This window comes from Amphibalanus amphitrite, unplaced genomic scaffold (assembly GCF_019059575.1).
Source record: "Amphibalanus amphitrite isolate SeventyFive unplaced genomic scaffold, NRLGWU_Aamphi_draft 000065F_arrow, whole genome shotgun sequence".
In the NCBI taxonomy this organism is placed as follows: domain Eukaryota; kingdom Metazoa; phylum Arthropoda; class Thecostraca; order Balanomorpha; family Balanidae; genus Amphibalanus; species Amphibalanus amphitrite.
Window position 1 is genome coordinate 1,267,205 of NW_024881561.1, and position 15,229 is coordinate 1,282,433.

Genomic DNA, 15,229 nt, shown 5'->3' on the forward strand with positions numbered 1-15,229 from the left:
CTGACCGATTTGGGAACACTACTCACCTGGGCTGCGCGAGTCTCACCTCCAGGGACCAGCGGCGGTAGCGGCACCGTGTTTGGAACCGTCCCCTTCTAATGTGTTCCACTTGCCAGGCATGGCGTCGGCTCAGCCGCAGTCAGTCGCAGTTCTACCACGCAACCGTCCAGCGCTCTCGATGTTACAGCCCGTCGCTCCTCCATACTTCTAAACATTCCATACATTCAATGTCATACAGGATGTAAAGAAGAATGGGAATTCGACGGGCTAGTGCGGCTGACGGCTGCTGACGGCTGTCCGGCGGCTGTAGCGGCGGAGAGTGTCGCACTCACTGGCTGACAACTGCCCAACTGTCCAAGGGTCTTGCTGGTACGCCGAGTGCGATCCTAGAGAGCGGCGCGGGGCGCGTGCGGCGGCCACCGGAGCTCTGCTGCGACTGAGGCCGATCTGCCGGCACCAGGACTGCTGGCTCCGTCCCCGGCGGCCGTCTCAGCCTCCCAAGACGCTCCGCTGCGATTGGCCGCCGCGCCGCAGACAGAAATAAGCCAGCCGCGGGCGCATCTCGACTCCAGCTGGCTGGGGAGCCGAGGAACGCCCCCGCCCCCGTCCCGTCCCCACCGCGCCGGCTCGACGGAGCCGCAGCTGCCGCCAAAGTCACCACCGCTGTCACCACCGCTCCACATCGGCCCGTCAGTCACCACCAGCGCACCACCATGAGCCGACTTGTGGAGATCAGCGGCTGGTGTCGCTAAAACTGCCACCACCGTCACCAGTCACCACCATAGTGATTCTCATCCCTTCACCAGGAGATGGTTTGCGGGAAAAGACACGAGTAGCTGCGTTACTCGGTCATAATCCTCAATGGTTCTGGGTATTCACTTGGTTTCCAAGAAGAGTCAACGAAGCATCCATCCAATTCCTATTTTTAGGTGAACCATAGACGTACCACTGTTTGACTATGCGGTGACTTGATTTTTGAAACGGTATCATTTGGAGAAGTTCTTATATTTACGCATTGTAGGCGTCGAAAAGTTCTTATTTGAGCGGTTAAACAACTAGCGTGCAGAATTGCGCATGCCAAGGAAACATTCATCGTAAGTGTCATGCAACCATTCAATTTATTAAGTTTGGTTCTTGAAGTTTGGCTTTTCATCATGATGAAACAAGCCTGTCAGCCCATTCTGTTTGGGCTGACAGTTTGGTCTTATCAAAGTCGCACTTTGCAAATGAACGCTCGATTCACAAATGAAATTAACACCTCATGTCCCCCTTGGTTTGACTGCCTCACTTGTCTTTTTATTCTATCCATTACATATTCATAAGTAGCTCGCTGTGCTCTTAGTTTTAGGTTACTTTTTCAATTGCTATGATATTCTTTCTGTCATGATTACAAGTAGGTATTATAATAAGCATTGCTGTGCTATTTCTTTAGACGAATGTAGTCCGAAAGTTATGAATAGATGGAATGGCGAACCTAAAGCCGAGGCTAACCAGAGCTTGTTTCCTAGATCCTGAGCTCCACCGTCCGATCAGGAAACTCCGGGTTATTGGGACATTTTGGAAGCCGAGGCCTAGCGTTCCCACATAGCGAGATACGATCCGTCCCTCAGTACTGACTTCAATTGGCTGCGGCTGCTCCCATCGAGCAAAACACAGACCATCCTTGTCGATAGTCTCATAACATACATTACATATTGCGTACATATATCGAGCACCTTTTCAACTCTGACTCGGCCGAGTCGGGAGTCACGCTCTACCAATTGAGCTACGTGCGGAAATGCCAGCAGCTGACGATCCGTTTAATTGTTAACTATAAACCACTCACCTTAATAGATTAAATTACCTGTAAGCAATCTAACACATGCATACAGTTACAGTTAGATATCCAACCCGACTCAGAAGGGCCGCTGCGCTGGGCCGTCGGGCCGTAGCACTATGGTTGGAAACGGCCTCACGGATGGCCGGGGGTCAACGCGAAAAAATGTTTTGCCCATAACTTGTTAATGCGTAGACCGACTGCGATGAAACTTTGCATAGGTATACCAGTGTCTTTCGTGCATCATACAGTAACTCAGAAATGACGAGGTCACGTCACGTCACGCGTGTGTGACGTCATCATTGCAAGTATGTTATAAGTCGCCTATGTCTTTCGTTATGTTATCGATATCGCGAGGCATTTTGAACATGTTTTGAATACTGCTATTACTGAATGGATATTGTTGTTATGCTTTAGGGCGAGAAATATCAACGTAGTGACGCACAGTGTCTTACTATTGGTCATAAAGGGTAAAAAATTTGGAGAAAGAGTATTTATGATTTTTTTTAGATTGGGCAAAAAAGCAAGAAATAAAATAACGATCAAATGACAAAACATGCGTCAGATTAATCCGGCAGTTGCTGGGGTATTTCCCATCCGCCGTTTGCCGGGGGGGGGGGGCGTTCAACGCCCCCAGCCGATAACTCGCGAACAAATAGGCGCAGCGAAACGCACGAGGCGCGGCAAACGAAAGAAGAACGCGACGAGACGATTCACATGAGTACTTTAAAGTTGAATTTCGAGGTCACAGGTCGGGTCAAGGTCAGGTCAAACACTTGAAATCGGGCTTTCAGTAGCATGGACTTTAGAACCTCGCAATCGGTGCCTCGCGTTTCGCGTTTCGATTATATCGTCATCAGTTGGTCCTAAATAAATTCAGTCATCAGTTGGTCCTAAACAATCTGTCACAACTGTCACAACTGTCACAACCCTTCATATAAGTGCTAAAAGAGTGTCAGATCAATGTAGGGGTCAGTCAAACATAGGCCACTGGCCAGTTTCAAAGTCAGGTCAATCAGGTAAGCATATAACCCCGAAAATTAAAACTGGTACCTATTCGCAGCCCATGCATGACACATGTTTTATGGGTACTTTTGGGCGTAGAACACGATGGTGACATTCATTTTATCATACGAGTACGTGGCTGGTTGAAAAAAGATCAATTTCAGAAATGCATGCATCATGGTCGTGAAGTATAGTCACGAGAAATTGCCAACATTCAGCTCAAGATTTTGGAAAATGTAGAACGATGATCAAAAACCATAGATAGCCATTTGATTTGCCATGGTATTGGCAGTGTAATGGCGTTTACAGCATGTCTGTATGTCTGCTCTGTCGGTGGATATTCATATCCATACTCCAGGATATCCATATACGTTTGCACGATATCCATACTCCAGGTGCAGGGGCGAGCAGTTACTTCTTACGAGGGGTGCGGAGTCGAAGTCAGAGTCGGAGTCAGAGTCGGAGTCGGAGTCGGAGTCGCCCAGAGTCGTGGCAACGAGCCAGGAGTCGGAGTCGGAGTCGGTGTCGGTCAGGAGCCCGCAGTGGAAGTCTGAGTCGGTCCGAATCGGAACAGCTCCCTCACGACTCCGAAACACTGGCAGGGGTCCGGAGTCGGAGACAGAGTCGGCCGGAGTCATGGCAACGAGTCAGGAGTCGGAGTCGTAGTCGGAGTCGTATTTGGCGCCACCACGACTCCGCAACCCTGCTTCTTACCATCATTTATAAGGATAAACGATTGCAAGACTGACGAGCCGACCTGGTGCTAACGAAGCGACGGGTAGGTACGCCTCGGGAGATGAAGCTTCACGGACGATTTTGCGCACAAGTGCGCAGTCTGCTTTTACGTTCCCCTTACACAGAATTGAACAGAGATTTATTCTGCCAAAAAGCTCAATGGAGGTCGATGGAGAACTTTTTGTATGTCCAATGAAACATAACCGTAATTTTGCAAATATTGCTGTGGTGACACTGCAAACAGAATGCAATGCCGTTCCTGATTTTGAACACGCATGGGAAAAAGAGTCACTCCACTCGATAGCCAACATAACAAGGATTATTTTGATATATAATAATCCAGTTTTACAACGTCATGGAGGTACTCCACATGCTATCACCAGCGCGGTTGTTTAAACCTTTGACGGCGCACCAAAAAAGCCACTATCAGAAACTCCCGATTCCACGTACAATAATGGAGACTAAATGCGCAACTAAATAATTTTTTCTGCCCAATTCAAAACATTTCATCAATTTCCAACAGAATGACACCCCAAATATACATATATTCCGAAATTGCCCACGGCCATCCGTGAGGCCGTTTCCAACCATAGTGCGTAGCTCGGTCCGGCCGCCGTGCCTGTACGGGTAGACTGTGCCGCCGAGCTCCGCTGTGCGGCGGTACAGGCGCCGTCGGCCAGGCAGGCGCTGCCGCGCTGCTGCCGGTCCATCTGCTGGTGCTGAATGGGCTGACAGTCACATTTCATCATGAGGAAAAGGGAAAAGTGTGGTAAGGATCGAGCTCACTTGGCTTGTTCCAAGCTTCAGCTTGTTTTATAAGCGCACCTTCAATGATGTGCGTTCATTCTCCAATGCTCCCTTTCTGGGTTTTCGATTTGGTTGAATGCTGCTTGATATACCTATAGATAAAGGTCAATGATAGAAATGGAATATGGTACTTTAGTGATAAATATTCTAGAGAGCATTATGCAGAGCTCTTTCAGTTTTTTATGTCTGCGTCAAATAATTGTTCGAACCAGCTTTTTCACACCAAGCAACGCAGGAAAAGCAGAACAATTCACGCTTTTCTGGGAAGGCTATTGCTATGTTTTTATTCTTGCTGCTTAGATGTAATACGCATTTATTAGCCTTATTTTTCCACTATTACCATCGCAAGCACCTAATGAACGTTCTTTCTAAGCCTATTGGATGTTTTAGATCTTTTTCATGCGAATCTGGAAATCCAGATAATTAAATATGGGTCCCGGTGGTCACCCAGTTGGCCAATTCGTTGGCTAATGGCTCGTAACTATAGCAATTGTTCGGTGAGTTGCAAGTAAACGTTACCTATGATTGATTGGTCTTGTTTTGATGCCTTGCGTTGTGCATGATCGAACATTATTCATCAATGTGCAGCGGCCAGTTGCTGAAAAGCATCCGTTGCATTACTCATGATTGCGCAGCAGGGCGAGGCCCAAAGACCGCTTGGATCGTTCCGACTGTTCCTCAGTCGAAACTCTCAGGACGCTGACTGGATAGCCGCTGGTATGGAAATACTTAGAATATCCCCGAAAAGTTATAACCAATCAGCAGTGATAATAATCCGCTGGTTGTGCTATTCTGTAGTAAAAGTGTGAGTTGCCTTTGAAGTTATGATGCCGGTGTGCCCGCCTATCAGTAACATCTGAACCCACCACCCAGTCGGTGTGTGGCCGGCTGTCGGGTCGGTGCGGCCGCTCGTGGCAGGGTGCGCCGGAGCGGGGCCTCGCTCCGTCGTCACCTGGCGGCGGGACGGCGGTGGGACGGGCGCTCCCCGCGGGCCCTATTTCCGTCCGGACCGGACCGGGCCGACCCGCCTCCCCGGCCCGACCTGGTCCGCCCTGACCTGGCCCGGCCTGCAGAGAGACGAATCAATGGCGGTGCCGGCCGGCTATTTCGGCCGACCGGCCGCCGCCGGGCCCGCCGCCGCCCGGCTTTATATGGCAGCCGAGGGCGGCCGCTGCCAGAAGGTAACTGGAGCGGCCCTCTGGCGGACGGTGACGTCAGCGGCGGCCCAGAGCAGGAGGCCCGCCAGGTCAGGCCGAGGGGCGTCGGTCACCCCTGTCCAGCAGATAGCGATGGAAGGCCAAATATGTTTATGATAAAAAGTTTTATCCAAGAAAAGGGGGCGTAACAATAAAAAAGAGAACTCGTCCCCTCTGGCGCAGAACCAGCACCCAGCAGGTTTGATGCCGAGCATGGGGTTTGATGCCGAGTGCCCACTGTGCAATTGCACCGATGTAGACGGGACTGACGTGATAGCTGCAGCTGTAGTCAGTTGGAGTTCTCTTCTGCCTAGTTCCTAGATTTTTATGAATTGGCATTGCGTGATAAAAATGATGATTGCATTTTCGCCGGCCACAAACTACCGGATGTGGCCCCTGACGCCTTGAATGCGTTTTTTACGGAGATCGGTGTAAAAACGGCCCAATCTGTTACTGTCGCGCGTCCCCCCGATTTCCGTGAGCTGCCTGTTCGACTCCCCCGTGTCTCCACCGCTCAGTTCCGTGTGAGACCTGTCACTATGGGAGAGCTGCGTGCTACGGTACTGTGCATGAACGGCAGCGGGGCGTGTGATGCAGACGGGATTACGATGAAGTTTTTGAAATCCTGCTTTGACGCGATAGCACATGTGATCCTTTGCGTAATTAACACTAGTTTGGTCACCAGTACAGTACCTACGCCGTGGAAGCTCTCCGTGATACAGCCCATTTACAAGTCAGTCGGTGCTCTCACCGACCCATCTAGTTTTCGCCCTATATCGCTTGTGCCCTGTCTCTCAAAGATCATAGAACGGCTAGTTCACGAACAGTTGTACTCTTTCTTCGTTAACAACTGCCTTCTTGCTTCCGCCCAACATGGCTTTCGCCGAAACTATTCTACCGAAACGGCACTTATTCAAATTACCGATCGCATCCATCAGGCCATGGATCAGGGTCATATCTGTCTTCTTGTCTTGTTAGACCTGAGTAAATGTTTTGATGTTGTGAATCACGCCAAACTGCTTCAAAAACTCGAACTTTATGGAGTGAACACTGAGTGGTTCCAAAGTTATCTTTCGGATCATTTTCAATACGTTCGGATGAGCTCGCCACAGAACGAACAGGTGACCTCCAAACCGATGAGAAACCCGATTGGAGTGTACCAAGGTACCTCGCTCGGACCTTTGCTGTACACCGTGTACTCGAACGACATCAGTTTGTACGTAGAGAGCGAGGTGACCATCGTTCAATACGCTGATGATACTCAGCTCCTCGTTACGGGCAGAAAAAGTGACATCGCATCACTGGTCCATCGCATGGAGTGTGCACTTAACACCCTGCATCGCTGGTTTATGCAAAACTCCTTGAAACTGAACTCCAGCAAGACGCAGCTTATAGTATTGGGTACGCGCCAAATGTTACGAGGTGTTCCGCCTGTTACCCTTACCGTGAGCGGCAGTACCATCCACGAGAGTGATCGCGTCAAAAACTTGGGCGTGGTAATGGACCGCACGCTGTCTTACGAGTACCATATAGATCAGCTTGTCGGACGATGTACTGGCCTTCTCATAGGTCTTAGTCATGCCAGATATAGACTACCGAAAGAGACTCTCATCACTATTGTCAACGCATTGGTTCTGTCAACCGTGAGATATTGTATCAGTGTCTATGGTACTGCGGTCGCCAAAAACATGTCTCGTGTTCAAAAGGTGATTAACTTCGGTGCACGAGTTATTACGGGGCGGCGCAAGCATGACCGCGTGAGTGACGCACTCAGAACTCTCACCTGGCTCCCGGCTCGTGAACTGGTCACTTACCACACTCTGTGCCTACTCAAGCGCATGTTGGTGACCGGCGCTCCTCAGGATATCGCCGAGCAGCTCTCCACAGTAGGAGAGGGGAGAGAGCGCAACACACGGCAGGACGCAGACCTCGCTCTTCCACGGATAAGATCCGAGTCCGGCCGAAGGAGATTTTTGTACCGTGCTGTGTCGGCTTTCAATGCCCTGCCTCTCGCTGTCAGGGAGCAACCACCGGGCGCTTTTAAAAGGAATGTGAAACGGCGTCTGGGCCAATTTTAGAAAGTATGCGTGCTTGTGGGCTATGTATTTTTTTATGTGTGCTTGATTGCGTCACCATCCCCTTGTATTTACTTTTTCACCTCCTATGACACGAACTCAGGAATAGCCATGTTGTATGGATGGGTTCTTAAGTGTTCAATAAACAATAATAATAAACAATCGCCCTGATTTTATGAACACGGGATGGCCAGAGGCAAAATAACAAACTAGAAACCCGTTCACCGAGTTCATAGCTTTTTTATGGATGTCCCTAATATATATGAATGAAAAGAGGAAATTTCAAAGGGCGAAAGTCGAAAATCGAGTGTATCGGAGTTGCGTAGAAATTGCGCTTTGTTTTCCCATTTTTAGATAAAGATTATGCAGAAAACAGTGTTCTATCCATAGTGTGCCCATTATGACTTGGACAAAAAGGACCACTTTTTATTGCCTGCTTTGATGAAAGCCCTCTGAACATAAACCAATTATTTTCGAAAATACGGACTATTGGGGTTGTAGGTACTAGCTCTAGGTAGTAGGTCTAATAACCAGATTATTTCTGCTCATAACTAAATGAAGACGTTTCAAGATGCGTGACTTTTTAACATTAATTCGCCGTTTTATGTTTTTTTATCTCTGATTTAGTTTCTGTTACGCAGGTTAGATAGTCAACTCCATTCTCCAGCTTAGTCGTCTGCGACTCGCCAGTCGACGCAAACACAATCTAAGCCAACTTTATTGGCTTTGGCCTCTGTATGCTGGTTGCGATACTGCCTGAAGATAATTCTCATTATCCGCGGAACTAATTGCTTGCAGAGTAGTGCGTGTTGTTTATTTGTTGATCTTGTATTTTCCTTGTCCTACAGAGCAGCTCTTTCCCTGTAGGCAGTCCGTCCATCGGGTGAGGATCTAATAGTTGACAGGTGCCCGCACACCGCCCCCGGCCGGCCAGGCTGACGTGCAGAGGTCTGACCGTGCCAGGACGGCCGCTGCCCTGCCCCGTGCCAGGCGGTCGTGCACCACGCGCCGTGCACGGCCGGTCACGTGCGGCGGCGGCGGCCACGTGGCTGGCACGGCGCCACCGGCCGGGGGGGGGGGGGGGGCACGCGGCGCGCGCTACATTCCTGCGTCGGCGGCGACACCAGCTGCGGCCGACGCTCCCCCACGCACCCGGCCCTCCCCGGAGCCACTCCGACCCTCCCCAGAGCCTCCCCGGCGTCTCACCGAAATACGGCCGCGGAGGGGATCTTCCCTGCCGAGCCGGGCCGCTCTCCGCTCCTCTCCCCCTCTCCCCACCCCACCCCGCCCCGGCGCCATCCGGTATGTGCCGTGAAACAGCGGCACGCAGCGCGGCGGCGCCGGCAGGTTTCCGGTGGCGGCGCCTCGTCTCCCTCCACCCCACCTCAGCCCCAGCCAAATCCTGGCCTGTCCGAGTCCGCCCCGCCCCAGCTAGCTCATCCTAACTACCCCAGTCCCAGCTCACCCCACCCCAGCTCATCCTGCCTGCCCAGTTCCACAGCTGGGCTCGGAAAGGAATGGAATCTGAGACGCTCCTGTCGCGGCGCAACTCGCCTCGGCTCCGTCTTCTCGGTCGGCTCATTGCTTCTGGCTCGTTTTTCTACGGGATGTTTGCGGGCCGGTATTCATTGTCACGTATAAATAAATGCTCGTTTCCCCAGCAAGGTTTTGTCACAGATAAGCGGCTCACAAGGTATCTGGACAGTGGACATATGAGCTGCTGATCTCATTTTGAATTAAACGTATTTTCCCGCTTGGTTGTACGAAACGTTTTTTTTTTTCGTAGGACTCCACCTGTTATAGAGCTAGCAGTTTTTTTTTGCAACAGGTTTGTAACAATCGATGTTCCTTGTCTTCTTTTCGCTACTTGTCCCATACCAAAGGATATTTGACGTTTTCTGGCTAGTTGACCTCCTTGCGGTGAGTGTGAGCGTTGCCCTGCCCTCCGTACCTCTGCGGTGGGAGTGTGCCGCGCGTTCCCCGCTCCCTCCTCGTGCTCAGTGCGATGCGTGCCTCCCCCTGACCCCCCCCCCCCCCTCTGTCTGCTCAGCGCGATGTGTGCCGCTCCCTGACCTCCCCGTTCCCCTCTGTCTGCTCAGCGCGATGCGCGTGCTGTTGTCGAAGCTGTCCCGGCCGTGGCTGGTGGACGAAAAGAAGGACGACGGCTACACGGCTCTGCACCTGGCCGCGCTCAACAGCCACGTCGAGGTGGCCGAGCTGCTCGTCATCCAGGGCAAGGCCAACATGGACCTGCAGAACGTCAACCTGCAGACGGCCCTGCACCTGGCCGTCGAGCGGCAGCACGTGCAGATCGTGCGCCTGCTGGTGCGCGAGGGCTGCAACCTGAACGTGCAGGACAAGGACGGCGACACGCCGCTGCACGAGGCGCTGCGCCACCACACGCTCTCCCAGCTGCGGCAGTTGCAGGACATGCCCGACGTCAGCGTCAGCAAGGTGAGAGCGCACTGTGGGAAATAGGGGAGCTGAGGTGAGCGCGCCTGGACGGTTGGTATGAGTCATGAAGGGAGCTAGCACCTACCGGCACTATTTTATGCCGGCATTATTCCTATCGTTTTTAAAACACCTACGATCTTTTTAAGACAGGCGCCTTATGAATGACAATTGCGATGATACTTGTGTCAAATGCCAAACATTTATACAAGTGTATTTGTAACTTGATAAATGCTGACCGGTATACTACTTACGTCTGATTTCGATTCCCCTATGGTTGTCCTCCCCTGGCCCACTGCTGACCTATGACCTGATCTCTCCCCAGCTGGTGATGGGACTGGGCAGCCAGGGCTCCGACAAAAAGTCGTCCGCCTCGATCGCCTGCTTCCTGGCTGCCAACGGCGCCGACCTCACCATCAAGAACAAGAAGGGACAGACGCCGCTCGACCTGTGCCCCGACCCCAACCTCAGCAAGGCGCTGGCCAAGTGCTACCGGGAGAAGTCCGTGTGAGTGAGCTGGCGGCGGGGAGTTAGGTGACTGAGAGGTAGCCAAAGGCGCCGTCGGAACATGCCTTCAGTATTAATCACTATGCGTCACGCAAACGGCATATGCTCAATGCTCATACGCAAAATGCTTGGTCAAAATAACTTACCCCTGTGATGTCCCGACGGTCAGTGATACGTGCTATGCCTTTGCCCGATTCGATTTGCTCTTGATATCTCGTGGAGGCACCTATCAATCATGACCTCGTCTAACCTAGTGTGACCCCTTGGCCTGTCATGGATATATCATGACCTCGTCTGACCCAGTGTGACCTCTGTGACCGCTGTGACCTGACAGGGAGGCCACTGAGCGCGTCATGACCTCGTCTGACCCAGTGTGACCTCTGTGACCGCTGTGACCTGACAGGGAGGCGACTGAGCGCGTCATGACCTCGTCTCGGTCGAGCGGCGCGGCGAGCGGCGGCGACCCGGCCGGTGACGCGTCCACGGCCGCCGCCGCCGCCGAGGAGTGTATGGTCTGTTCGGACAACAAGCGCGACGTGCTGTTCCAGCCGTGTGGCCACGTGTGCACGTGCGCCAGCTGCGCCGACCGCGTCAAAAAGTGTCTGATCTGCCGGCGCGAGGTGCTCAGCCACTCGGAGGTCAGTGCCGCCGCCGGGTGGGGGAGGGGAGGGAGAGTCGCGGGTGGTGGGCTCACACGAGGCGTGGGGTGTTTTCGACGCGAGGGAGTCAGAGCCGTCCGTTCGGCTGTATGTGTCGTCTGATCTCAGTCCAGCTGTTTGTTATGCCATCAATTTTACACGAGAATTCGGGCGTTACTGTCGGTCACAATTAAGAATGTCAGGGTAATGGAAAGAGGCACTGTGTTCTGGTCCTCATGTAATTTAAGACCGCTATTAATCCTAACCAGCGGGGCTGTCTACGTCCTTATTGAGAACTCGATGTGTCCGCAGCTCCAGTTAGGTGGTTAATTTTCACTGCACTAACGCACTCGTTTAGGTACTCTGCTTGTCTCCGGTAACTGGCCGTTTGCTCACCTACCTAACACGTTACATGGACATCTATGTGATCGTATCGACCTATTCATCCTCCCTCAGCCGGCTGACCCCACCCCACCCCTCTTCTGTGCGTCGGCAGCTGGAGGACTGCATCATCTGCTCGGACAAGCGGGCCTCGGTGATGTTCCGGCCGTGCCAGCACATGGTGGCCTGCCACTCCTGCGCCACGCTCATGAAGAAGTGCGTCAAGTGCCGCGCGCCCGTCGAGGCCCGCGTGCCGCTGGCCGTCTGCTGCGGCCTCGAGGGTGAGTATCGAACACCTACCTACTGGGCGGTAATCGTCCTTTATCAGTCTTTTAGTGCACATCTCCCCAGGCTGCTAACTCCTCTCCGGGCACCTGACCACCTTTGGTGTGCCTCAGGAGCTCTCACGTTGTCTGACTCTGACCTCACTCTTGGTAGCCATCCTCTTTCCCTGGCTTTTTTTCCAGAAAGTGATCCCTTTCAGTCTCTTGACATACCCTACCTCCCCCAGGGCCGGACAGCGGCGGTGACCTGAGTCTGACCTCCATCCCCCTCCATCAGGACCGGACAGCGGCGGTGACCTGAGTCTGACCTCCGTCCCCCTCCCTCAGGGCCGGACAGCGGCGGTGACCTGAGTCTGACCTCCGTCCCCCTCCCTCAGGGCCGGACAGCGGCGGTGACCTGAGTCTGACCTGTCTGTCCCCCTCCGTCAGGGCCGGACAGCGGCGGTGACCTGAGCGACTCGGATCTGGGCGCGACGGGCGGCGCCCCGAACAACCCGGCCAGCGCGGCGGCTGCGGCGGCGGCGGTGACCTGACCTCTGTCCCCCTCCCCCAGGACCGGACAGCGGCGGTGACCTGAGTCTGACCTCCGTCCCCCTCCCTCAGGACCGGACAGCGGCGGTGACCTGAGTCTGACCTCCGTCCCCCTCCCTCAGGGCCGGACAGCGGCGGTGACCTGAGCGACTCGGACCTGGGCGCTACGGGCGGCGCTCCGAACAACCCGGCCAGCGCGGCGGCTGCGGCGGCGGCGGCCGCTGCCGCTGCTGCCAACGCGGCCGCCGCGGCAGCAGCCGGGCCCGGCCGGATGGCCACCAACGCGGCGGGAGCCCAGCGGCCCATGAACAACCACTCGGACGTCCAGAAGCTGCAGCAGCAGCTGCAGGACATCAAGGAGCAGGTCAGTGCGGACGGGAAAACTGGGTTCGGAACGGGGATCAACAGGGGATTGTGGACAAAAGAGACTATATGAACTTTATCTTTCTGTTACACCCTATATGCACACTCTGTCCTATCCCCTAATCTGAGGAGTATGATAGGGAATTGAGGCATATGAGAAACTGAGGTGGTATATCTCTCGAAAAGCTATTTTCAAAAGCAGCTTCTTCCACAGTTATAATGGCACGGGAAGAAATGAGAAACTTTTTCGTTTGCGCCCGCCCTCTGCCTGCTGGCAGTATCCGCCCCATGACGCTGTGCCCTTCTGACCATGTCCGCAGACAATGTGCCCGGTGTGCCTGGACCGGCTGAAGAACATGATCTTCCTGTGCGGCCACGGCACGTGTCAGATGTGCGGCGACCGGATGCAGGAGTGCCCCATCTGCCGCAAAACGGTCGAGAAACGCATCCTGCTCTACTGCTGAGGGTCGCCGCCGGCTCGGTGTTAGGAAGCCGCGTGGGGCGCCCTCTGGCGGACACCGCACTCCACAGGGGGTCGAGACTCGGACTCAGGTGTGCTGTCCGCCCGCGACTGCTGTGTCCGCCCCTGAACCGTGATTCGTTCCTGAGTCGACCACACGGTTCTCGATATTCTCAGAAGTTCGTCGGCTGTTTTCCCGTTAAGATCAATCATTCGTCCTCCGTGCTGTGTACAGTTTTTCGCCAGCCACCGCGCCGTGCGTGGTGCCCTCTGCGCGCCCAGGCGGGCACTATCGCGGGGTGTCCTCTGCGTGCCGAGGGTAGCGCTGCTGCATGTTGCACTCTGTGTGCTCGGGGTATTACCGTCGCGTCGTACCCTGTGTTCGTCTACGGCTCCCGATCCCAGCCGTGACCGCTGGCGCCGCCCGACGCCCCGAACCGGCCGCGTGGAGAGGACGCTACCGACGACAATCCGACGAGCTGCATCGGCGTGTGGAAAGGCTGTCTGAACTGCTGGACGTGTGCTGATGCGGGTGATTAAGTAGGTTCGTGTCTGAGGAGAGTGGGTGGTTCCACTGGAGCGCCGGTACTGTGGGGGAACAGCCGTGCCGCGGTAGGTGAGTCCGGCTGTGGCCGTGCTACGGCCGTGCGCTCGCCGTGGCCGCGTGTGATGCCGTCCGGAAGGGCCGTTATATTGGGGAGGCGAGTGGGCCGGATTGTGTCTGGCCGAACCAACTGGAACCGTCACTTTAGTGCATGAATGAGGTCACGTGTTTGCTCAGAGCCCCATGTTTTAGCGTGGTGCTACCGCTTTATCTCAGAATGCAAGTTGCGTATGTAAAGCTACGAATAATCTACACTGTTGGTTGCTTGCATTAAATGTGATGTGTAATTGTATATTGAATACCAATGCATGATTATTATTTACATGTGCATATACAAAATGTGATCTGACCGCACGGTGGCTTATAGCTGTGAAGATGGCTTGTAGGATCAGTTGGACTGTGCATGATAAGTTTTCTTGGGTTCTTGGTACCATGCCGTTCCAGCAAGGTAATTGCAAATATTGTTTGCCCGTAAGAAATTTCACGGTCGGCTGGATCTTGTACCCTTAATTTTAAGGCTGAGTAACACGTTCGATAGCATGCATCTCAAATGTTGAACAATGTGACGTATTAAAATTGTCACGTATGTACGATACCAAAGGGCATCCCTTGCGCCCTCTGTATCGTAGGAAGTTGATATATAGCATGGTTTTGTCGTGGCGTTGCCTCCTTCCATTTTGTAACCATTGTTAAACCAGTGACAGCGTGGAATGTGTTGATGGCGAGAGAAAAAAACAATCTGGCGGGATGCTGACGCGGCCATCGGTGTGTCTCCAGTGTCTTCAGACGCTGAGCTGAGCTGCGTTCGCTGAGCTCCGTTTGTATTTGCATTTTCTGATGTTGACTTTATAATAAAAACGAATGTGTTTCAAAGACCTTTGTATAATATCTTCTCATAGATAGGATCGGTTGTATCTGATCGCTTTGCCCCGTATAGGAAATGCTTTTGAAGCATAACCACGGGCTGATGGCCCCGAAGAGGACTGATCAGTGATCATCGATCAGTGGTCTGTGGTCAAGTGGCTGGGAAGGCGCGCATACCAATGGCACTGCCATACCGATTTCGTACTCGCCTTCCGACTAATGCTTTGAAATGTGAATGGAAGTAAAATGTACAGCGATGGCGACAAGACAAACAGCCGAAACAGGCATGGAATGTGCTAAGCTACATAAGACGTTAGACCGTAGACGAGTGTAGGTACTAACCTACCGTTTGTAAGTAAAACGGAGAAATGGGTCTGTAGGTCGGGAAGAGATTCAAAAGAGAAATGTTTTGAAAAAATACGTTGTTTTCGATTGTGATGATTTTTCCCGCTTTCTTAGTAAAACCTGGTCAAATAGAACATAAGTGAAATAAAAGGCAGATGAATATATTA

At 53.1% G+C, this 15,229-nt stretch overlaps 1 protein-coding gene across 1 annotated transcript in view; it reads left to right on the plus strand.

The window, feature by feature from the left end:
• The window catches only part of LOC122378776 (E3 ubiquitin-protein ligase MIB1-like), a 43,497-nt gene extending 28,771 nt beyond the window's left edge, over positions 1-14,726 (plus strand). Inside the window, exons 14-19 of the mRNA XM_043360245.1 lie at positions 9,734-10,088; positions 10,411-10,592; positions 10,996-11,230; positions 11,727-11,892; positions 12,549-12,790; positions 13,110-14,726. Coding sequence (XP_043216180.1) covers positions 9,734-10,088; positions 10,411-10,592; positions 10,996-11,230; positions 11,727-11,892; positions 12,549-12,790; positions 13,110-13,253 — 1,324 coding nt within the window. The 3' untranslated portion in view covers positions 13,254-14,726. The remainder of the gene's footprint in view (positions 1-9,733; positions 10,089-10,410; positions 10,593-10,995; positions 11,231-11,726; positions 11,893-12,548; positions 12,791-13,109) is intronic.
• Positions 14,727-15,229: the final 503 nt, after the last annotated feature.